We start from the raw sequence: 22,752 nt of genomic DNA, 5'->3' as shown, positions 1-22,752 counted from the left end.
CGAGGTGATTGGTCCAGGTAGAAGAGCTGGGGGCTTTGATTGGCTGAGAGAGTGGCTTGGCTGGTTTAGGCCGCTGCTGGAGCCCGGCACTGACAGACGGGAGGATGGGGGAGAGGAGAGCGCCGTGTGCGCTGCTGGTTCTCATTCTACTGAGCGGACTCTGCCGCCGGGCCACCGCCGAACTACCGGACTACACTGGTGAGACACGGAACCGAATGGACCTGACACCGGTACCGTCCAGTACTAACACCGGTACCGCCCATTACTAACACCCTGACTGGACCTGACACCGGTACCGTCCATTACTAAGACCGGTACCGCCCAGTACTAACACCGGTACCGTCCAGTACTAAGACCCCTACTGGACCTGTCACCGGTACCGCCCATTACTAACACCCTGACTGGACCTGACACCGGTACCGTCCAGTACTAACTCCCTGACACCGGTACCGCCCATTACTAAGACCCCTGACACCGGTACGGTCCATTACTAAGACCCTGACACCGGTACGGTCCATTACTAAGACCCTGACACCGGTACCGTCCAGTAGTAAGACCCTGACACCGGTACCGCCCATTACTAACACCCTGACTGGACCTGACACCGGTACCGCCCATTACTAAGACCCTGTCACCGGGACGGTCCATTACTAAGACCCTGTCACCGGTACGGTCCATTACTAAGACCCTGTCACCGGTACGGTCCATTACTAAGACCCTGACACCGGTACCGTCCAGTACTAAGACCCTGACACCGGTACCGTCCATTACTAAGACCCTGACACCGGTACCGTCCAGTACTAACTCCCTGACACCGGTACCGTCCATTACTAAGACCCTGACACCGGTACCGTCCATTACTAAGACCCTGACACCGGTACCGTCCATTACTAAGACCCTGACACCGGTACCGTCCAGTACTAACTCCCTGACACCGGTACCGCCCATTACTAAGACCCTGACACCGGTACCGCCCATTACTAAGACCCTGACACCGGTACCGTCCAGTACTAAGACCCTGACACCGGTAGCGCCCATTACTAAGACCCTGACACCGGTAGCGCCCATTACTAAGACCCTGACACCGGTAGCGCCCATTACTAAGACCCTGACACCGGTAGCGCCCATTACTAAGACCCTGACACCGGTAGCGCCCATTACTAAGACCCTGACACCGGTACCGCCCATTACTAAGATCCTGACTGGACCTGACACCGGTACCGTCCATTACTAACACCCTGTCACCGGTACTGTCCATTACTAAGACCCTGTCACCGGTACCGTCCATTACTAACACCCTGTCACCGGTACCGTCCATTACTAACACCCTGTCACCGGTACCGTCCATTACTAACACCCTGTCACCGGTACCGTCCATTACTAACACCCTGTCACCGGTACCGTCCATTACTAACACCCTGTCACCGGTACCGTCCATTACTAACACCCTGTCACCGGTACCGTCCATTACTAAGACCCTGTCACCGGTACCGTCCATTACTAAGACCCCGACACGGGTACGGTCCATTACTAAGACCCCGACACGGGTACGGTCCATTACTAAGACCCCGACACCATCACCGCCCATTACTAAGACCCCGACACCGGTACGGTCCATTACTAAGACCCCCGACACCGGTACGGTCCATTACTAAGACCCCGACACCGGTACGGTCCATTACTAAGACCCCGACACCATCACCGCCCATTACTAAGACCCCGACACCGGTACGGTCCATTACTAAGACCCCCGACACCGGTACGGTCCATTACTAAGACCCCCGACACCGGTACGGTCCATTACTAAGACCCCCGACACCGGTACGGTCCATTACTAAGACCCCCGACACCGGTACGGTCCATTACTAAGACCCCCGACACCGGTACGGTCCATTACTAAGACCCCCGACACCGGTACGGTCCATTACTAAGACCCCCGACACCGGTACGGTCCATTACTAAGACCCCCGACACCGGTACGGTCCATTACTAAGACCCCGACACCGGTACGGTCCATTACTAAGACCCCGGCACCGTTCCCGCCCAGTAGTGACACCCAGTAGTGACACCTGTACCGCCCAGTACTAACACCCTGGCTGGACTTGACACCGGTAATGACTGGTCATGTTGAGCTGAGAGTGTCCCAGCACTGTCTAAACCTGCACCAAAACCAAGATCTGACTGGAACCACCAGCTGGATCCGGCCTGGGCTTGGACCACGTGGGGGACTCCCCCCCCCCCCCCCCCCCCCCCCACAGACTGGGGACACCAGCTGGACCTGGCCTGGGCTTGGACCACGTGGGGGACGACTCCCCCCCCCCCCCCACAGACTGGGGACACCAGCTGGACCCCTCACGGAATACTTCCTACTGGTAGCTCCAGCTTGGGCCGGTCGTGCCCATGTGGCATCTGCATCCCGGACTGGACCAGATCCAGGTGGCCTGGGCCCAGCATTGAATGGAGCCACCACCTGGGCCTGGCCTTAGCCTCTGTACCGGTGTAGTGTCTGGTCTACTGCTGGTTGACCGATCTGGGGGGGCAATACTGTCCCACGTGTAATGCTGAGTGATGGGTGTGAGTGAGTGTGGTCCCAAATATGGTGCCAAGTGACAGGCTTGAAGAAATGCGGTCCCACACATAGTCTGGAGAAGTGCGGTCTCATACATGGTGCTGAGTGATGGGTCTGGGGAAGTGCGTTCCCTTACATAGTGCTGAATGACGGGTCTGGGGAAGTGCGGTCCCATACATAGTGCTGAATGACGGGTCTGGGGAAGTGCGGTCCCATACATGGTGCTGAGTGACGGGTCTGGGGAAGTGCGGTCCCATACATGGTGCTGAGTGACGGGTCTGGAGAAGTGCGGTCCCATACATGGTGCTGAGTGACGGGTCTGGGGAAGTGCGGTCCCATACATGGTGCTGAGTGATGGGTCTGGAGAAGTGCGGTCCCATACATGGTGCTGAGTGACGGGTCTGGGGAAGTGCGGTCCCATACATGGTGCTGAGTGACGGGTCTGGGGAAGTGCGGTCCCATACATGGTGCTGAGTGACGGGTCTGGAGAAGTGCGGTCCCATACATAGTGCTGAGTGATGGGTCTGGAGAAGTGCGGTCCCATACATAGTGCTGAATGACGGGTCTGGGGAAGTGCGGTCCCATACATAGTGCTGAATGACGGGTCTGGGGAAGTGCGGTCCCATACATGGTGCTGAGTGACGGGTCTGGGGAAGTGCAGTCCCATACATGGTGCTGAGTGACGGGTCTGGGGAAGTGCGGTCCCATATATGGTGCTAAGTGATGGGTCTGGAGAAGTGCGGTCCCATACATAGTGCTGAATGACGGGTCTGGGGAAGTGCGGTCCCATACATAGTGCTGAATGACGGGTCTGGGGAAGTGCGGTCCCATACATGGTGCTGAGTGACGGGTCTGGGGAAGTGCGGTCCCATACATGGTGCTGAGTGACGGGTCTGGAGAAGTGCGGTCCCATACATAGTGCTGAGTGATGGGTCTGGAGAAGTGCGGTCCCATACATAGTGCTGAGTGATGGGTCTGGAGAAGTGCGGTCCCATACATAGTGCTGAATGACGGGTCTGGGGAAGTGCGGTCCCATACATAGTGCTGAATGACGGGTCTGGGGAAGTGCGGTCCCATACATAGTGCTGAATGACGGGTCTGGGGAAGTGCGGTCCCATACATAGTGCTGAATGACGGGTCTGGGGAAGTGCGGTCCCATACATGGTGCTGAGTGACGGGTCTGGGGAAGTGCGGTCCCATACATGGTGCTGAGTGACGGGTCTGGGGAAGTGCGGTCCCATACATGGTGCTGAGTTAAAATGTTTTTTTCTCTTCTTTTCCAGATAACAAGAATGAAGAAGACACAGAGGAAATCCCGGTAAGAACTCTGCACAGATCTACACGATTGTGACCCCTTTTTTCCAGTGTTTACCTTGTGATCCGATGCGGAGAGATGATCTTCCCAAACCAATGGAGTCCACAAGTGATAAAAGCCGATACGTGATTGTAGACTAGAACTGATTTTTCTGCTGTCTTCCACCATTGATCTATACAATAGATCCTAAATCTCTATGTACATGTGAAGTGTTTGCTCTGCACAGGATGATCTCGCTGTGATGGGATCGGCTCTTCTAGCTGTGTAGTTTGGGCGGTGGGGGTGTTTATCATACAATACCACATTCTGTCTGATGTAGGATAGTCCGGTTTATCATATCATTGGGTGTCTGTGCTCACTGCTGTCTTCTTCTCTTCTGCCCCCCCCAGCACATTTCTGAGCCCAGGGAAGAGGTGGAATCGGAGTTCCCTACCGGAGGCGATCCAAAGACTGAACCTGAGGACCAGCATGAAGAGAACGCGGCATCGTGGACGGAGAATGTGGTCACCCTGGACAGTACAGAGACGCTAGACAATTCTCAGTCCTCCGACCCCTTATATTCAGATCTGGAACCCCCATATGAGCCAGTCGTCTTCCCAGAGATCACACAGACCGTCACATTTCTGGAAGATACGGACAATCAGGAGGGGGATCCTGCAGCCCAGGATCAGGAAGAGAGACAACTGAACGCAGAGCCTCAGAAACCAGGTAACAGCGATTCTCAGCTTATGACCTATAGGGGGCCTCCGCTTATGACCTATAGGGGGCCTCCGCTTATGACCTATAGGGGGCCTCCGCTTATGACCTATAGGGGGCCTCCGCTTATGACCTATAGGGGGCCTCAGCTTATGACCTATAGGGGGCCTCCGCTTATGACCTATAGGGGGCCTCCGCTTATGACCTATAGGGGGCCTCCGCTTATGACCTATAGGGGGCCTCAATTTAAAATCCTTTTTATTTAAATGTACTTTTCTACCACTGTTTCTTCCTTTTTTTTCTTCTTTTTTTTTAACAGCTTTATTGCTTATCACAAGGGATGTTGTTCATCCCTTGTGATGGCATGGGCTGTGACAGCCCCCTTAACCACTTCCCGCCCGGTCAATAGTCAATTGACGTCCGGGAAGTGGTTGTGAAATCCTGACTGGACGTCTATTGACGTCCTGCAGAATTTCATGCCGGCGCGCGACCGTGGGGGCCCGCGGCGATCGGTGATTCAGGGTTTCAGTCTGACACCCTGCATCTCCGATCTCGGTAAAGAGCCTCCGGCGGAGACTCTTTACCACGTGATGAGCCGTGTCCAATCACAGCTGATCACGATGTAAACAGGAAGAGCCGTTGATCGGCTCTTCCTCACTCGCGTCTGACAGACGCGAGTAAAGGAGAGCCGATCGGCGGCTTTCCTGACGGAGGGTTCGCGCTGATTGTTTATCAACGCAGCCCCCCCTCGGATGCCAACACTTGACCACCAGGTAGTGCCCCCCGGTGCTCAATAGAGCAAAAAAAAAAAAACACCATTAAAAAATAAAAACATGAACACAATCAGTGCCCACAAATGGGCACTGACTGGAAACATGGGCACTGGCTGAAATGATGCCCAGCAATGCCATCAGTGCCACCCCTCAGTGTCCATCAGTGCCACCTCTTAATGCCCATCTATGCCCAGTGCCCACCTATCAGTGCCGCCTATGATTGCCCATCAGTGCAGCATACCAGTGCCACCTCATCGGTACCCGTCAGTGCCACCTCATCGGTGCCCATAATTGAAGAAGAAAACTTACTTATTTACAAAAAAAATTAACAGAAAAAAATAAACTTAATTTTTTTCAAAATTTTCGGTCTTTTTTTAGTTGTTGCGCAAAAAATAAAAACCGCAGAGGTAATCAAATACCACCAAAAGAAAGCTCTATTTGCGGGAACAAAATGATAAAAATTTCATTTGGGTACAGTGTAGCACGACCGTGCAATTGTCATTGAAATTGCGACAGTGCTGAAAGCTTAAAATTGGCTTGGGCAGGAAGGTGCGTAAGTGCCCCCCGGTATGGAAGTGGTTAAAGAGGACCTATTAGACCCCAGATGTGTCTCTTCAAGCCTCCAAAGCATCTGAACAAATTAAGCGAAAAGTGTTTAAAGGGGTTGTAAAGGTTCGTTTTTTTTATTTATTTTTTTCACTTTAATGCATCCTATACATTAAAGTGGAGTTCCACCCATAAATATAACATTACATCAGTAGTTTTAAAAAAATGTCATTAGTCCTTTACAAATTTTTTTTTTTTTTTTTTTTTTTAGATGCCTTCAAAGTGTTGTTGCTAGGCAGAATAGTTAATCTTCCCTCTTCCTGCACCTAGGTGCTTAATGCTTCCTAACCTACACCGCACAGACTCCTGGGAATGTAGTGGGTGTAACTTTCCAGGAGTCTGTGCACTCCCCAGTCTCAAAGAATCATGTGACTTGGACAGCACAGGTGCTGAAACCCAGGGCTGTGGAGTCGGTAGATAAATGTTCCGACTCCGACTCCTCAGTTTTATGTACTTCCGACTCCGACTCCTCTGTATTAATATGCAAATGTATTTTATACATTCCTTGAGGGAAAGAAACGCAACCTACCACAGGACTACTGGCTGGGAAGCCAACAGTCTACTGTATTGCACAGTTTAAGCAAAAGACAAACACAATGAAAACAAAGTTTTATTAATCAATCAAGTGGCTGGATAGTAGCAGCAGGCATAAACATCAGGAACAGGATCTTTACCAGTTCAAAAATACAAACCACATTATTTGGTTGTTTTAAACAAAAACAAAGCTTATCTATAATGAACCAAAAACAAAATCTGTAAAACCTAGAAATGGTTTATATTAATCTTGAAATGTAGTTCTAGGCTTAGCAAATGCAAATCAATTCAATGTAGAGTTCTAAGGAAGAGAATTGCCTCTGCATTCAAAGTTTGAATGCCTGTGCCGACATATACAGAGTGCAGTACACTCGGCTACATTCGGCCAGGCTCGGCTTCGCTCGTGCTCACGCTCTGTGACGTTTATGTGTGAGCACGAGCTCGGTATATGTCGGCGCAGGCATTCAAACTGAGCGCGGGACGTGGGTATCGGCGTATATCGCGCACCCACGATTTTCCCCTTATTTTAAGGGGAAAAAAGTGTGCGGTATACGCCGATAAATACGGTATATACATTACCTCTGATGTATAGTTACATTACATAGATTGCAGTTATGTGAGGCACTGCATGCATTGGTCTTTATTCTTACAGTAGAGAAGTCATTAATTATAACTTTTTGTGAATTGGGACATTTAAACTTGCGTTTTTTTTTTTTTTTTTACTTCCAATCTAAATTTAGTCGGAGTCGGTGCATAGTTTGCCGACTCCGACTCCAGGTACCCCAAATTTCCCCCGACTCCTCGACTCCGACTCCACAGCCCTGCTGAAACCTGATCTGACACTGCTTGTGCAGCACTGAGCATGTGCGAGATTTGCAAGGCTGAAATCCAGGAAGTCATACAGTCTGGCTTCATGATGCCCACACTTAAGATGGCCCCGGTCAATTTCTATTTTATAAAGTGTCTAAATGCTGTAACAACCTAACAAAACGGACCTTAGTTTACAGACTAACTTTACTAGAATACATTAAGCTTGTGTATTACAGGGGTATTTATATTTAAAAAGTGAAATTGTGGGTGGAACTCCGCTTTAAGATGAAAAAAAAAAAAAAAACCTGGCAATGGCAGCCCCCCTGTTTTTTTACTTACCTGAGCTCAAATCTGCTGTGTGTGTCCCCCGGCGTCCTCTTCTCCTCAAAGTCTGGCCGTCGATTGGGTAGATTTGCTAGTTTGATCTCAGCGCAGCCGTTGGCTTGCGCTGCTGTCAATCGCATGCAATGTCGTGGTGCGCCCGGGGGGCGGAGCCGTGTGATGCGGTTGAGGCCACCGGCTGTATCACTGGAGCGCGCCCGCACGCTTAACCCCCTTGGGGAGAGAGCTTCCCATGAAGGGGGTTAGCTGATGTGGGGAGGAGCCAAGACAGCCAACGAGGGACCCCAGAAGAGGAGGATCGGGGCCACTCTGTGCAAAACGAACTGCACAGTGGAGGTAAAGATGACATGTTAACTTTTTTTTTTAAAAATGGGTACCTTTTTTAGTGTCCCTTTTAGTACCTGAAAATTGTGTGTATGTATTAACAGCATTTATGTGTGTGTGTGTGTGTGTGTATATATATATATATATATATATATATATATATATATATATATATATATATATATATATATACACACACACACACTACATGCTTTTCTGAAGCTTCTCCATTGAAGTATATTGAACCAAAAAAAAATCGCACCGTTGTGTTAAAAACTCCTTGCCCTTTCCAAATACGCAGCAGCTGAAAAAAATCCTGGATGTGAACGTGTCCGATAGGAAAACATGTAAATGAACTGCAGTGTGTTTCTGCAAAACACAGAGGTGTGACCCCGGCCTGAGATGTTTAGTAACATAATGGGGGTTAAAAAAAAACAAAAATAAGTACAAAAAGAGCAAATAATCGCTACTGTAATATTTACAGTAGCGATTTGCTTTTTTGTACTATAAAGGGACAATTGTAGTTTTTTTAACCCCATTATGTTACTGGCCGATTAATCGAATATGAAAATTGTAATCGTTTAATTTCTTAATCGATTAGTTGTTTCGGCCCTAACCGTAAGTATTGGTAATCGGCAATAAAAAAAAAAGGGGGGGGGGGGTTTATCGGTGCAATCCTAGGTGAAGGTTTACTATCCTTTTTAATGTTTGTGTCTCCTAAGCGTAATGGAGAGCCGGTTTATTTTTTTATGCTGGTGATTTCCATATTGGATTTATTGCCTCTGCTGTGAGTCATTTAACATGTAAATGTGCCCTTTGTCCTCTTATATAAGCCAGCTGTCTGTTCTATGCACTCTTCTATAATCAGTCCGTACATCTCTCTCTAGTAGTAGTTGGCTGCATCCAGTTAGACTTGTTCTGTAATGTTGAAGACGTTTCATAGCTTCTCCAAACACTTCTTCAGTTCTGGAAAATACCCCAACATTGATCCTGCCACTCATTGATCCTGCCACTCATTGATCCTGCCACTCATTGATCCTGCCACTCATTGATCCTGCCACTCATTGATCCTGCCACTCATTGATCCTGCCACTCATTGATCCTGCCACTCATGGATCCTGCCACTCATGGATCCTGCCACTCATGGATCCTGCCACTCATGGATCCTGCCACTCATGGATCCTGCCACTCATGGATCCTGCCACTCATGGATCCTGCCACTCCATGATCCTGCCACTCCATGATCCTGCCACTCCATGATCCTGCCACTCCATGATCCTGCCACTCCATGATCCTGCCACTCCATGATCCTGCCACTCCATGATCCTGCCACTCCATGATCCTGCCACTCATTGATCCTGCCACTCATTGGAAGTGACTTCTAGAAGCTACGAAATGTCTTCATTACAGAACAAGTCTAGTTGAATGTGACCGACTGCTACTACATATACCATGACCCCGAGACACCAGAACCTGCACAGCCTGTCAATCATTAACCACTTAAGACCCGGACCTTTAGGCAGCTAAAGGACCCGGCCACATTTTGCGATTCAGCACTGTTTCGCTTTAGCTGACAATTGCGCGGTCGTGCGACGTGGCTCCCAAACAAAATTGGTGTCCTTTTTTTTCCCACAAATAGAGCTTTCTTTTGGTGGTATTTGATCACCTCTGCGGTTTTTATTTTTTGCGCTATAAACAAAAATAGAGCGACAATTTTGAAAAAAAAAAATGCAATATTTTTTACTTTTTTCTATAATAAATAGCCCCCAAAAATATATAAAACATTATTTATTTTTTTCCTCCGTTCAGGCCGATACGTATTCTTCTACCTATTTTTGGTAAAAAAATCGCAATAAGCGTTTATCGATTGGTTATAGGGGATCGTTTTATTGCATTTTTATTCATTATTTTTTTTTTTTTACTACTACCGTGTTTCCCCGAAAATAAGACACCGTCTTATATTTATTTTTTCTCCAGAAATCACACTATGGCTTATTTTCGGGGGACGTCTTATTTTTTTTTTACCAGCAAGTATGGTACAACAGTATGGAGCCGACCTTACCGTATTTATGGGGCTGCTGACACCTCTCCGGTCACTTAGAGATACTGTGGAGCAGATAAGGGCTGCACGACTTCTTTACAGCTCCTGAGCTCCGCACCAGTACAGTACGCCTATCACGTCTTGTTTTCCCGCCCGCGCCGCTACGCATACGACACGCCATCGCTATGTCTTATTTTCGGGGATTCGACACGCCATCGCTACGTCTTATTTTCGGGGGGATGTCTTATATTTCGATCTTGCGTCGAAATCCCGCTATGGCTTATTTTCGGAGTACGTCTTATTTTCGGGGAAACACGGTAATGGCGGCGATCAGCGATTATTATTATTTTTTTTTTTTGTGACTGCGACATTATGGCGGACACTTCGGACAATTTTGACACATTTTTGGGGCTATTGTCATTTTCACAGCAAAAAATGCAATACAAATGCACTGATTACTGTAAAAATGACTGCAGTTTGGGAGTTAACCACAAGGGGGGCTGAAGGGGTTAAGTGTGACCTCATATGTGTTTCTAACTGTAGGGGGGTGTGGCTGTAGGTGTGACGTCATCGATTGTGTCCCCCTATAAAAGGGAACACACGATCGATGACGGCGCCACAGTGAAGAACACGGCTCTCCCCGTTCTTCAGCTCCGGGGACCGATCGCGGGACTCCAGCGGTGATCGGGTCCGCGAGTCCCACGGTCACGGAGCTTCAGACCGGGTCGCGTGCACGCGCCGTGACATTCTGCCGACGTATATCGGCGTGAATGGGTCCTTAAGTGGTTAAAGTGGAGTTCCACCCAAAAGTGGAACTTCCGCTTTAAGCACTCCTCGCCCCCTTGCATGCCACATTTGGGGGGGGGGGGGCTTTGGTAGGAGTAGGACTTCCTGTCCCTCTTCCTCCTTCTGACCAGGGACCACTTAGGCGACTTGTCATATCGCCTTAGGCGGCCCCTCCCTGTAAGTGATCCCCCTGGGACATGTGATGGGTCCCAGGAGATCGCCTGTCCACTCCGGGAGCGCAGCGCCGCTCGCGCATGCGCAGTGAGTGCCCGGCCGTGAAGCCGAAAGCTGTCACAGCCGGGTGTCCACACTATGAATGGAGGCGATCTCCGCTCCGAGTACACAGAGCTGAGATCGGCGTCATTCTCACTAGGCAGAGCAAGGAGATGCTTGTTTACACAAGGCATCTCCCCGCTCTATACCTTCGTGAGACGATCGCAGGGATCCCCGCGGCAATCGAGTCCGCGCGACCTGCTGTCCGACCCACGGGGAAGGCGGCAGGGTACTGTTGATATGGGTCGTGTCTGTTTATTACCCCCCCCCATGTGTTCATCATGACGCAGCTTCTCCTATAATCTACTAAGCTGATGCTTGTACAGAGAACCCCAAACCACCATCAGACCACATACACACCGACCCCCCCCCCCCAAAACAAGGCGGTACGCCTCGTATTGGGGGGTCGGTGTGTATGTGGTGTGATGGTGGTTTGGGGTTCTCTGCGGGTGATATTCGGCGTCTCGCCTGCAGCAGTCGTCACCCGTAGGATGCAATCGTTAGAGGAGAGATTTATGCCATACGTGTCGGGAGTTTCATCAGCCAGATGTCTGTCCATGTGAAACCGCCATCTGTCACACCTGGCTGTACACGGCGTCCCCGGGGCTCAGCAGGTGAGGAGGTGTGGCCTCTTCCTGCACTTCTATTGGCCCACGACAGAGTTTTGTGTGAACGCTCCAGAAGCCTGCGGTGAGGAAGTGAACTGAAACCCGTTTCTCAGAGCTTGTTTATATCGGTAAGAAGAAGATAAAAGCTTCTGTCTGGATGTATGCACCTGATTATTATTTTAGGTCTGTGGCCTGCTCTGTGCAGCTGAGAAAAAAAAAAAAAAAAGATAGTTTTGTGGAGACAATAAAAACCATCCCATCCAGATCAGTTCTACACAATGCAAAGACTGAATCACACTCAGCCTTGCCTGCTTCTGTTCTGTAAGTATCAAAGTAGGCCCCTCCAGTGCGTTTGATGAAAGCTTTCAAAATGAACGCAAAGTACCGTATTTATTGGTGCATGCCGCACACTTTTTTCCACTTAAAATCAGGGGAAAATCGTGGGTGCGCGATAAACGCCGATACTGCTGTTCCCGGGAGCCGCCGAAATAGACCGAGCCGAGTGTACTGCGCACTCGGATCCGCCCGCAGCCACGTGAGAGGAGCCGAGGACTGAGCACTCGGCTAGGCCCGCAGCCACGCAAGAGGAGCCGAACACACAGGAAATCCGGCTCCTCTCGGCAATGGCGCCAAATCCAAAAACGGACACTCGCAACGCTGGACGGACCCCGCGAGGAAGCTGCAGACAGACACCCACAAGGCTGGACGGACCCCGCGCAAGGAAGCCGCAGACGGACCCCCACAAGGCTGGACGGACCCCGCGCAAGGAAGCCGCAGACGGACCCCCACAAGGCTGGACGGACCCCGCGCAAGGAAGCCGCAGACGGATACCCACAAGGCTGGACGGACCCCGCGCAAGGAAGCCGCAGACGGATACCCACAAGGCTGGACGGACCCCGCACAAGGAAGCCGCAGACGGACACCCACAAGGCTGGACGGACCCCGCGCAATGCCGCAGACGGACCCCACGCAAGGAAGCCGCAAACGGATAGCCACAAGGCTGGACGGACCCCTGCGCAAAGGAAGCCGCAGACGGACCCCCACAAGGCTGGACGGACCCCTGCGCAAGGAAGCCGCAGACGGACCCCCACAAGGCTGGACGGACCCCTGCGCAAGGAAGCTGCAGACGGACGCAGGGCAAAAATATAAGTTTTTTTTTTTTTTTTCCTTAAACTACCTTTCTAGGTTTGGGGTGCGCGTTATACGCCGGCGCGTGGTATACCCCGATAAATACGGTAGCTCTGCCTTTTTAGTATTATTATTATAATACAGGATTTATAGTGCCAACAGTTTGCGCAGCGCTTTACAACATCAGGGAAAACAATACAGTCACAATGCAAATCAATACAGGAGGGATCAGAGGGCCCGGCTCGTTAGAGCTTACAGTCTAGAAGGGGGAGGGTCAAGTGGAACAAAGGGTAGTAGCTGTGGGGTGCATTCACACCTGAGCGTCACCTCTTCTTCTTCTTTTTTTTTTTTTTTCTTTTTTCAAGCGTTTGTGTGCAGTGATTTTAACCACTCGAGGCCCAGAGGATGTCACATGACGTCCTGGGCTTTGTGGGGGTATATCTGAATGATGGGTGCAGCTACAGGCATCATTCAGCCGGCAATTCCCTACACCATAGGAATGATCATAGCGGCTGTTCCACCACTTAATCGTTCGTACGGGCAGCAAAATGGGACGTCCCCCTCCTTCCGCCGCCCTCCGGTGCTTCTACCGACTCACCTGTGCGATCGGTGAGTCGGAGAACGGATCCGCCGGCCTCGGATGCTGATCATAGAGATTTCCGGCGGACCAGATGGTTGCTGGAGTCTCTGATCGTCGGAGGCCGGGCGCGTGATGTTATGACATCACGCCTGGCCTCTGCAATCAAAAAAACGGCGCCGCTTCGGCTGTGAAGCGGTGATCTCTTTTTAGGCTTCCCAGCCTAGTGGTGAGATGTGAGGTCTTATTGACCCCCATATATCACTGTAAAGAGGACCTGTCATGTCATATTCCTATTACAAGGGATGTTTACATTCCTTGAAATAGAAATAAAAGTGATCAAAATTAAGTAAAATTAACAATAATAATTTTTTTCCATATTATTATTATTATTATTATTATTATTTTTTAAGTGCCCCTGTCCCCGTGTGCTCGCACGCAGAAGCGAACACATACGTAAGACCCGCCCACATGGGAAAACGTGTTCAAACCACACATGTGAGGTATCGCCGCGAACGTTAGAGTGAGAGCAATAATTCTAGCCCTAGACCTCCTCTGTAACTCAAAACATGTAACCAGTAAAAAAAAAATGAAAGCGTCGCCTATGGGGATTTTTAGGTACCGATGTTTGGCGTCATTCTACAAGCGTGTGCAATTTTGAAGCGTAACATGTTGGGTATCTTATTTACTCAGCGTAACTTCATCTTTCACATTATGCAAAAAAAATACTGGTTTACTGGTTGTGTTTTTTATTTTTTATTTTATTTTTTTAAGGAAAATGAGTTTGAAAAATTGCTGCACAAATACCGTGCGAGATAGAAAGTTGCAATGACCGCCATTGTATTCTCTAGGGTCTCTGCTAAACAAAAAAAAAAATATAGTTTATTGTGGGTTCTATGTAATTTTCTAGCATAAAATGGCAAAAGAATTATGATTTTTTTTACATGTAGAAACGAAGTGTCAGAATTGGCCAGGGCCAAGTTTTTTAATTGGCCAGTAGAGAAAAATATCATCTGTTTCATCATTTTGTTGCCTTGTTTTTCAGCGTTTTCCACCCACCTAATATATTTTGGGGGGGGGGGGGTGGTTAAGTGTTGGGGTAAGAGCCGGTTCACACTACCTGACCTGGGGGGCGACTTGTGTCGCCCCCAAGTAGCCTGACATGACAAATTACATGGAAGTGAATGGAGCCGTCTTCTCTCCCTGCAGAGTATCGCTTCCTCTCCCTGCAGAGTACCTCTCATGTCTCTTCTGCTCTGAAGTCGCACAAGTGTGAAAGGGGCCTTAATGCACACTACTGAAGTCGCTCCGGCTTCAGAAAAGGTTCCTGTACTACTTCAAGGCGACTTCTAGGCAACTTGTACACATTTAGGTAGATTCAGAAAGAGTTAGGCCGGCTTATCAGTAGATAAGCCGACCTAACTCAGAATCTACGCCGACTTATGTTTAAGTGTATGCTCAAACAGAGATACGCTTAAACATGCCTAAGATACGACGGCCTGCGCCGTCCTATCTTAGATTGCAATATTTTGGATGGCCGCTAGGTGGCGCTTCCATTGCGGTCGGCGTAGAATATGCAAATGAGGAGATACGCCGATTCACGAACGTACGCCCGGCCGACGCAGTACTTTTTTACGCCGTTTATGTAAGAGATAGGCCGCGTAAAGTTAGAGCTAGGCTCTATTGGAATAGTAATGTCAAGTATGGCCGCCTTTCCCGCGTCAAAATTTTTTACGTCTTTTGCGTAAGTCGTCCGTGAATCGGGGTTTACGTCCACGTCTAAATCAATAGGCCCGTGCGGCGTACTTAGCCGCAATGCGCACTGAGAAATGTAGGCGCCCGGCGCATGCGCAGTAAAACAAAAAATTAAAAAAACTTGAGGTCAAGCGCCATTAACATAAAACACGCCCCCTCAGACACATTTGAATTAGGCGCCCTTACGCCCACCGATTCAGGCTATGCCGACGTAATTTAGCAGGCAAGTACATTGTGAATCATGTACTTGCCTCGCTAACTTACGGCGGCGTAGCTTAAATTACTTAAGCTACGCCGCCGCAAAGTTACGCGAACGTACCTGAATCTACCTAATTGATTTCAATGGAAGTCACCTCCAAAGTCTTAACTGAAGCAACTTTACAGGAAGAGAAACTAGTTTTTCTCAGGCAAACCCCTCCCTCCCTCCCACAGAGCTGATTATTGTTTTGATTGGCCACTGGCAAAGTCGCCTGTTCTGGAGGCGACTTGAAGCCACCCACAGTGTTCAGGAGAGGATGGAGAGAACTTTGTCCAGATCTTTTCTGCCTTGCACCGATATCCTTCTGTCTCTGCTATCAATGTGTTGTAAAATATGAAAGTGACATAAAGGACTTTTTACGTAACTGTTAAATAAAAGGTAGAATTGGGTCATCATAGAAAATATTCAGCAGATTCCTGTAAGCTGCAATGTAAGCCTTTTCTTAATTCTTTTTTTTTTTTTTTGTCAAATCATGATATTTAACCCTTCCTGTGTTCTCTTGCAGTTACTACTGCCATCGGAGGGACAGCAGACGGGGAGCCATGCCACTTACCTTTCCTCTTCCTGGAGAAGGAATATGACGAGTGTACATCGGATGGGCGGGAGGACGGCAGGCTGTGGTGCGCCACTACCTACGATTACAAGAGGGACCTAAAGTGGGGCTTCTGTGAAAGTGAGTGTTTAGAGAAGCCTTGTTCAACCAGGATGCCCACTGCCCAGGCATACTGAGGTGCCTTGAGGTTTCTTCAGGGGTGCCTTGGCAAAATGCCTAAACATTTCCCCAAAATTGTTTACAAGTCAGTAGGTGGCTCGAGCCTGCTTTTTAATTACACAAAGTCGCAGGTTTTCATTGTGACCTTCTAGCCGCCAGTGTTCTAACAACCAGTGACATCTTCAGTTGATAAGGAAGACGCTGGGAATTGTGCTCCTCCCCTGCTTTGGTGCATTTGCTTTGAAAGAATAAGGGCCCTTTCTCTTCCGCTCATGGACGGACACAGCAGCATTGACCTTAGGGTTATATTCCTTTCCTTTTAGGAGAGACTAGGCAGAAAAAACAGCACTTCAAGTGTTAAAACACTTCTCTCAGTACAGCACCTCCCAGGGGGCGGGCCCCCGGGTACATCCCACTCTCTGCCTCATGCAGCACCAGTTTTTTTCTGCCAAGCGATAGGAGAAGACATGGCCCTTCTGGAGCCCATGTGCTCTGGAGATTTTTTGCCATTTTTCGCCTTTATTTGGTTTTTGGACGTGTCCGTGTAAGGGCTCCGCTTTGCTCATCTGTCACACTTTGGATCGGATGTCGGCGTACATGGTCACCACTGACATCCGTGACTCCATAGACCTGCACGGAGCGTCCGTTCAGGTCCGCCTAAAGAAACCTGAATGGTCCGCCCGTATGAACGCTGGGTGTCCTACATGTGTGGATTTTTCTGTATTATATAAACCTATAAGTTTAGCTTTTTTAACCTTTTTATAATAGGGGGGGGGGGCTCGAGATTTGTGCAGAATTTTAAAGGGTGCCTTGACTGAAAAAGGTTGAGAAACATTAGTTTGGAATATAAGTCCCTCTGTCTCTCTTTCTTCCTCATTTGTCCCTCATTTTGGTCTGATCTATATAGATGTATATAAAATGCACTTTTTATCTTTTTAAAAGGTGTTTTCTAGGGCTAAACCTTCTGATTTCTAGATTGCTGCCTTTTATAAACTCTAAAAGCCAATATAAAGGAATAGTAGTGTTAAAAAAGCACTTTCGGGTTTAACCAATCCTTCTTTTTTTTTTCTTTTCTTTTTTTACAATTCTCCTTTAAAGTGTGTCCTATGCCTGTATACTTTTGCTGATAGTTGTCCCTCATTCCCATCTCAAAAAGTTGGGAGGTGTGGAGATAACCACCAGCACCTATCTTCTCCTTTTCTATCATGACTGGTGTTTCCCCTCCCTGAAAAATACTCTTCCTCTCAATTCTGCTCTGTGACTCCCACACTTCCACAACTGGCCAGCTGCCTCCTGGTTGCCATCGTGGCACACGGCAGCTTCTTTAGATGATCTTCAGGAGACCCAGTGCTTAGCCAGAACCACCACTAGAGGAGGCTGCATTCCCACAGGAAGGAGGGACAGCAGTGATTGCCACTAAATAAGTAATTGTTTGCCCATTAGCGATGAGCATTTTCTGGAATGTCCTGCGTATTGTGGGTTGTACAAGGATTGCAGTATTGATACTTTCTGTCTCTGATGCCCACAGCGGAAGAACAGGCTAGCAAGAGGCGGCAGATGCAGGAAGCCGAGGACCTGTACCAGCTGGGCATGAAGATCCTGAATGGAAGTACAAAGAGATCTCAAAAGAAGGAGTATGTTGTGTATATTGTGTGTTCTCCCTACACCCCACCCATCTTGCACTAGGTTCTCTATAAGACTACGCACCTCTTATATTTATCAAGTATCCTTTGAGATGGGTTGGCTAGCCCAAGTACCCCTTTTAAATGAAAGTCCACCTTACACTGTTGGTCGGTGGCAGAAGGTCCATCCTACATTGATGGGCAGTGGCAAAAGGTCCACCCTACATTGATGGGCAGTGGCAGAAGGTCCACCTTGCATTGATGGGCAGTGGGAGAAGGTCCACCTTGCATTGATGGGCAGTGGCAGAAGGTCCACCTTGCATTGATGGGCAGTGGCAGAAGGTCCACCTTGCATTGATGGACAGTGGCAGAAGGTCCACCTTGCATTGATGGGCAGTGGCAGAAGGTCCACCTTGCATTGATGGGCAGTGGCAGAAGGTCCACCTTGCATTGATGGGCAGTGGGAGAAGGTCCACCTTGCCATGCTGGGCAATGGGAGAAGGTCCACCTTGCCATGCTGGGCAATGGGAGAAGGTCCACCTTGCCATGCTGGGCAATGGGAGAAGGTCCACCTTGCCATGCTGGGCAATGGGAGAAGGTCCACCTTGCCATGCTGGGCAATGGGAGAAGGTCCACCTTGCCATGCTGGGCAATGGGAGAAGGTCCACCTTGCCATGCTGGGCAATGGGAGAAGGTCCGCCTTGCATTGCTGGGCAATGGGAGAAGGTCCGCCTTGCATTGCTGGGCAATGGGAGAAGGTCCGCCTTGCATTGCTGGGCAATGGGAGAAGGTCCGCCTTGCATTGCTGGGCAATGGGAGAAGGTCCGCCTTGCATTGCTGGGCAAAAGGGAGAAGGTCCGCCTTGCATTGCTGGGCAAAAGGGAGAAGGTCCGCCTTGCATTGCTGGGCAAAAGGGAGAAGGTCCGCCTTGCATTGCTGGGCAATGGGAGAAGGTCCGCCTTGCATTGCTGGGCAATGGGAGAAGGTCCACCTTGCATTGCTGGGCAATGGGAGAAGGTCCACCTTGCATTGCTGGGCAATGGGAGAAGGTCCACCTTGCATTGCTGGGCAATGGGAGAAGGTCCACCTTGCATTGCTGGGTAAAGGGAGAAGGTCCACCTTGAATTGGTGTCTGATTCCATATAGCTTCATAGGCCTTTATTCTAGCAGGATGCGATATCTTGGTGGTTCAGTACCTTGTCTAACCCTCTGTGTTCTCCCTTCCCTGCAGGGCCTTCCAGTACTTCAGCAAAGCGTCGGACATGAATCATGTGAAAGCTATGGAGAAAGTGGCTTATGCTTTACTGTTCGGGGACCCCATAAAGCAAGATATTCCTGCAGCTAAAGATCTCTTGATAAAACTGACCGAGCAGGGATCCCCCAGGGGACAGACGGTAAGCTGGCCTTGTGATTTGGAGCTGTGAAATATGTGTTTTTGAGTATTTTTCTGGTGCACACATGGCTTCTGTGTGGGAGCATCCAGGACAGATTCTCTTCTCTCCATAAAGTTTTTTTCTACTGTGTGAATATACAGCTAATGATTGCTTTTCTATAACAAAAAGTCATTGGAAACGGGGATCTCTGTGGTGTTCCAGGCAGCCCAGCCCATCCCCCCTACAATTAGAACAAACCCAGGGAACACCCTTAACCCCTTGATCGTCCTCTAGTGTTAACCCCTTCCCTGTCAGTGTCATTTATACATTTTTATAGCACTGATCAATGTAATAATGACTCTGGAAGCCAAACGTCGGTGCGCAGGCGCCGTATAGAGCCGCACCGACGTTCGGCTTCTTTCGGCAACTCGTGACGCATAGTATGCGACGGTCGGAAGCCTGTCAATCAGATAGGAATGCCCAGTCCTGGAGAAGACCCATACCCAGAAGCGGCGGTGAAATAAGGTATGTACGAAAAAAAAAAAAAACAGCAAATGTCATTAGGACAACTCGGCTGAATGTAATGTTAAAAATTTATTTTTGGGTGAACCCCCGCTTTAAGTGGCCCTCGCTCTTCAAAAGGTTGAGCACCCCTGGCCTCAACTGATAAATACATCCTTGTTTTTTTTATATATATATATATACACATTTTCTTCTAAGTGTCACACTTTATTTGTTTATAACATAAAAAACACAGAGGTGATCAAATGCCACCAAAAGAAAGTTCTATTTGTAGGGAAAAAAAGGATGCCAATTTTGTTTGGGTACAACGTCGCAAGACCGCGCAATTGTCGGTTAAAGCGGCGTCGTGCTGTATCGCAAAAAAAATTGCCTGGTCAGGAAGTGGGCAAATCCTTCCGGGGCTGAAGTGGTTAAAGTGTATTCCCTGTCTCCAGCAGTTTGAATAGCAGATCTGTAGTCGGTGACCATCTCCTGTACAAAAGCCACAGTCTTTGGCCATCTCTTGTTGCTCGCCTGCAGTCTGGCCGTTTTCCATAGCATTTCTGTATATTTCTGGTTCTTATTTAAGGCTTACGCATGTCATTATATTATTATATTATGTGCATCTCACTGTTTCTGTTTCTAAACCATTTGTTGTAAGCCTTTCACCATCTTCTCACTCTCTAGGCTCTGGGATATCTGTACGCCTCCGGATTAGGGGTGAACAGCAGTCAGGCGAAGGTAATTTTCTTGTCACTCATTCATGTACGTTGTGCGGTCTGTGTGTGTACATTGCGCGGTCTGTGTGTGTACGTTGTGCGGTCTGTGTATGTACGTTGTACGGTCGGTGTATGTACATTGTTCTGTGTGTGTGTATGGGTGTGTGTGTACATTGTGCGATGTGCGGTCTGTGTATGTACATTGCGCGGTCTGTGTGTGTGTGTAGTGTACATTGTGTGGTCTGTGTATGTACATTGCGCGGTCTGTGTGTGTGTAGTGTACATTGTGTGGTCTGTGTATGTACATTGCACGGTCTGTGTATGTACATTGCACGGTCTGTGTATGTACGTTTCGTGGTCTGTGTATGTACGTTGTGCAGTCTGTGTGTATGTACATTGCGTGGTCTGTGTATGTACATTGCGTGGTCTGTGTATGTACGTTGCGTGGTCTGTGTATGTACGTTGCGTGGTCTGTGTATGTACGTTGCGTGGTCTGTGTATGTACGTTGCGTGGTCTGTGTGTGTGTGTAGTGTACATTGTGTGGTCTGTGTATGTACATTGCGCGGTCTGTGTGTGTGTAGTGTACATTGTGTGGTCTGTGTATGTACATTGCACGGTCTGTGTATGTACATTGCGTGGTCTGTGTATGTACGTTGCGTGGTCTGTGTATGTACGTTGTGCGGTCTGTGTGTATGTACATTGTGCGGTCTGTGTGTATGTACATTGTGCGGTGTGTGTGTATGTACGTTGTGCGGTGTCTGTGTGTGTGTGTGTACATTGTGCGGTCTGTGTATGTACATGCAATGTCACTGTGGAATTTTGTCCCCTCCAGGCTCTGGTCTATTACACGTTTGGAGCATTGGGAGGAAACCTGATCTCACACATGGTTCTGGTAAGTCTAATGTTTCAGTTCCTGACCTGCAGTAACACAATCACTGCGGTTCATCAGTTTATATTCCACATTTGTGTGTCAGGAATTATCAGAAGTTGCCCACCCATAAGTGTTTATCTCTCGGCTATGTTAGAGCGGCAGGAAAGGAAGGGGGTGTCTTACGGTTGTAGCGGGCCTAAGGCGCCCACTTCCAAAATGCAATAAAGCAAGTTCAATGAATGGGCCACATATGAGGTCTGCCTTTTCCACCCCCCCCCCTCCCTGACAAATATGAATAAAAAGGAAGGCACATGTGCTCTTTAGCGTATGTATCATTACTGGTTCTGATGTGTATTCTCCCTGCTGCAGGGCTATCGATATTGGGCCGGGATCGGAGTACTACAGAGCTGCGAATCGGCTCTCACACATTACCGCCTGGTGGCAAATCATGGTAAGGAACTGTAGATTGTAATACAATGCAGGAGATGTGTCCTATCATTTCTTTCATCATCTATCTATCTACTGTATTTGCTGGCGTATAAGACGACCTTTTACACTTAAAAAAAATGGCCAAAAAGCAGGGGTCGTCTTATACGCCGGGTCAACTGCTCGGATGCCTGCTGGATGTGTGGTAATACTGTATGTAGCTTTGGCTATATACATTATATACAACTTAGCCAATCCCGGTGAGCGATGTATTCAAATTAATACAGAGCCTGCTTGGATTGGAGTAACAACCTCTGCCAATCTGTGCAGGCTACAGACCGTACCCTGCTCGGATTGGCTTTGAGAGTCAGAGAGGAGTGGGCTGATGATGTTACAGCCTCTGCCAATCCAAGCAGGCTTTGTATTCATTAATAGAATGCATCGCTCGCTGTGATTGGCTCCAGCTCCAGCAAGAAGAAGGAAGAAGAATATGGCTCCAGAAGGAAGAAATATGAAGTGTCGGAAGCTTCGGAAGGGGGGGTCATCTTATACAGCGAGTACAGGCAAAAAATCTTACAAAAAAATGTAAAATTAGGGGGTCGTCTTATACGCCCGGTCGCCTTATACACCGGCAAATACGGTATCTATCCATATACAGTTGTGCTCATAAGTTTACATACCCTGGCAGAATTTATGATTTCTTGGCCATTTTTCAGAGAATATGTACGATAACACAAAAACATTTCTTTTACTCATGGTTAGTGATTGGCTGAAGCCATTTATTATCAATCAACTGTGTTTTCTCTTTTTAAATCATAATAGCAACAGAAACTACCCAAATGACCCTAATCAAAAGTTTACATACCCCAGTTCTTCATACCGTGTATTGCCCCCTTTAACATCAATGACAGCTTGAAGTCTTTTGTGGTATTTTTGGATGAGGCTCTTTATCTGCTCTCGCGCTCTCTCTTTTGCTCTCGCGCTCTCTCTTTTGCTCTCACGCTCTCTCTTTTGCTCTCACGCTCTCTCTTTTGCTCTCGCGCTCTCTCTTTTGCTCTCTCTTTCGCTCTCTTTCTCGCTCTCTCTCTCGTCAGTGTAACACTCGGCTCAGTGTGAAACCTGGCAGTGCCA

At 48.5% G+C, this 22,752-nt stretch overlaps 1 protein-coding gene across 2 annotated transcripts in view; it reads left to right on the top strand.

Annotated features, from left to right (window-relative positions):
• Position 1: 1 nt before the first annotated feature.
• SEL1L (SEL1L adaptor subunit of ERAD E3 ubiquitin ligase) overlaps positions 2 to 22,752 on the top strand; it is a 54,452-nt gene continuing 31,701 nt past the window's right edge. The window contains exons 1-9 of one of the 2 annotated variants that reach the window (XM_040332765.1): positions 2 to 198; positions 3,853 to 3,887; positions 4,274 to 4,592; positions 15,902 to 16,069; positions 17,637 to 17,742; positions 18,962 to 19,124; positions 20,292 to 20,345; positions 21,157 to 21,216; positions 21,565 to 21,646. In XM_040332765.1, coding sequence (XP_040188699.1) covers positions 105 to 198; positions 3,853 to 3,887; positions 4,274 to 4,592; positions 15,902 to 16,069; positions 17,637 to 17,742; positions 18,962 to 19,124; positions 20,292 to 20,345; positions 21,157 to 21,216; positions 21,565 to 21,646 — 1,081 coding nt within the window. In that variant the 5' untranslated portion in view covers positions 2 to 104. The remainder of the gene's footprint in view (positions 199 to 3,852; positions 3,888 to 4,273; positions 4,593 to 15,901; positions 16,070 to 17,636; positions 17,743 to 18,961; positions 19,125 to 20,291; positions 20,346 to 21,156; positions 21,217 to 21,564; positions 21,647 to 22,752) is intronic. The other variant, XM_040332764.1, reaches the window with a different exon arrangement.

This window comes from Rana temporaria, chromosome 13 (genome assembly GCF_905171775.1).
Source record: "Rana temporaria chromosome 13, aRanTem1.1, whole genome shotgun sequence".
In the NCBI taxonomy this organism is placed as follows: domain Eukaryota; kingdom Metazoa; phylum Chordata; class Amphibia; order Anura; family Ranidae; genus Rana; species Rana temporaria.
This window is presented reverse-complemented; position numbering and strand designations above follow the sequence as displayed.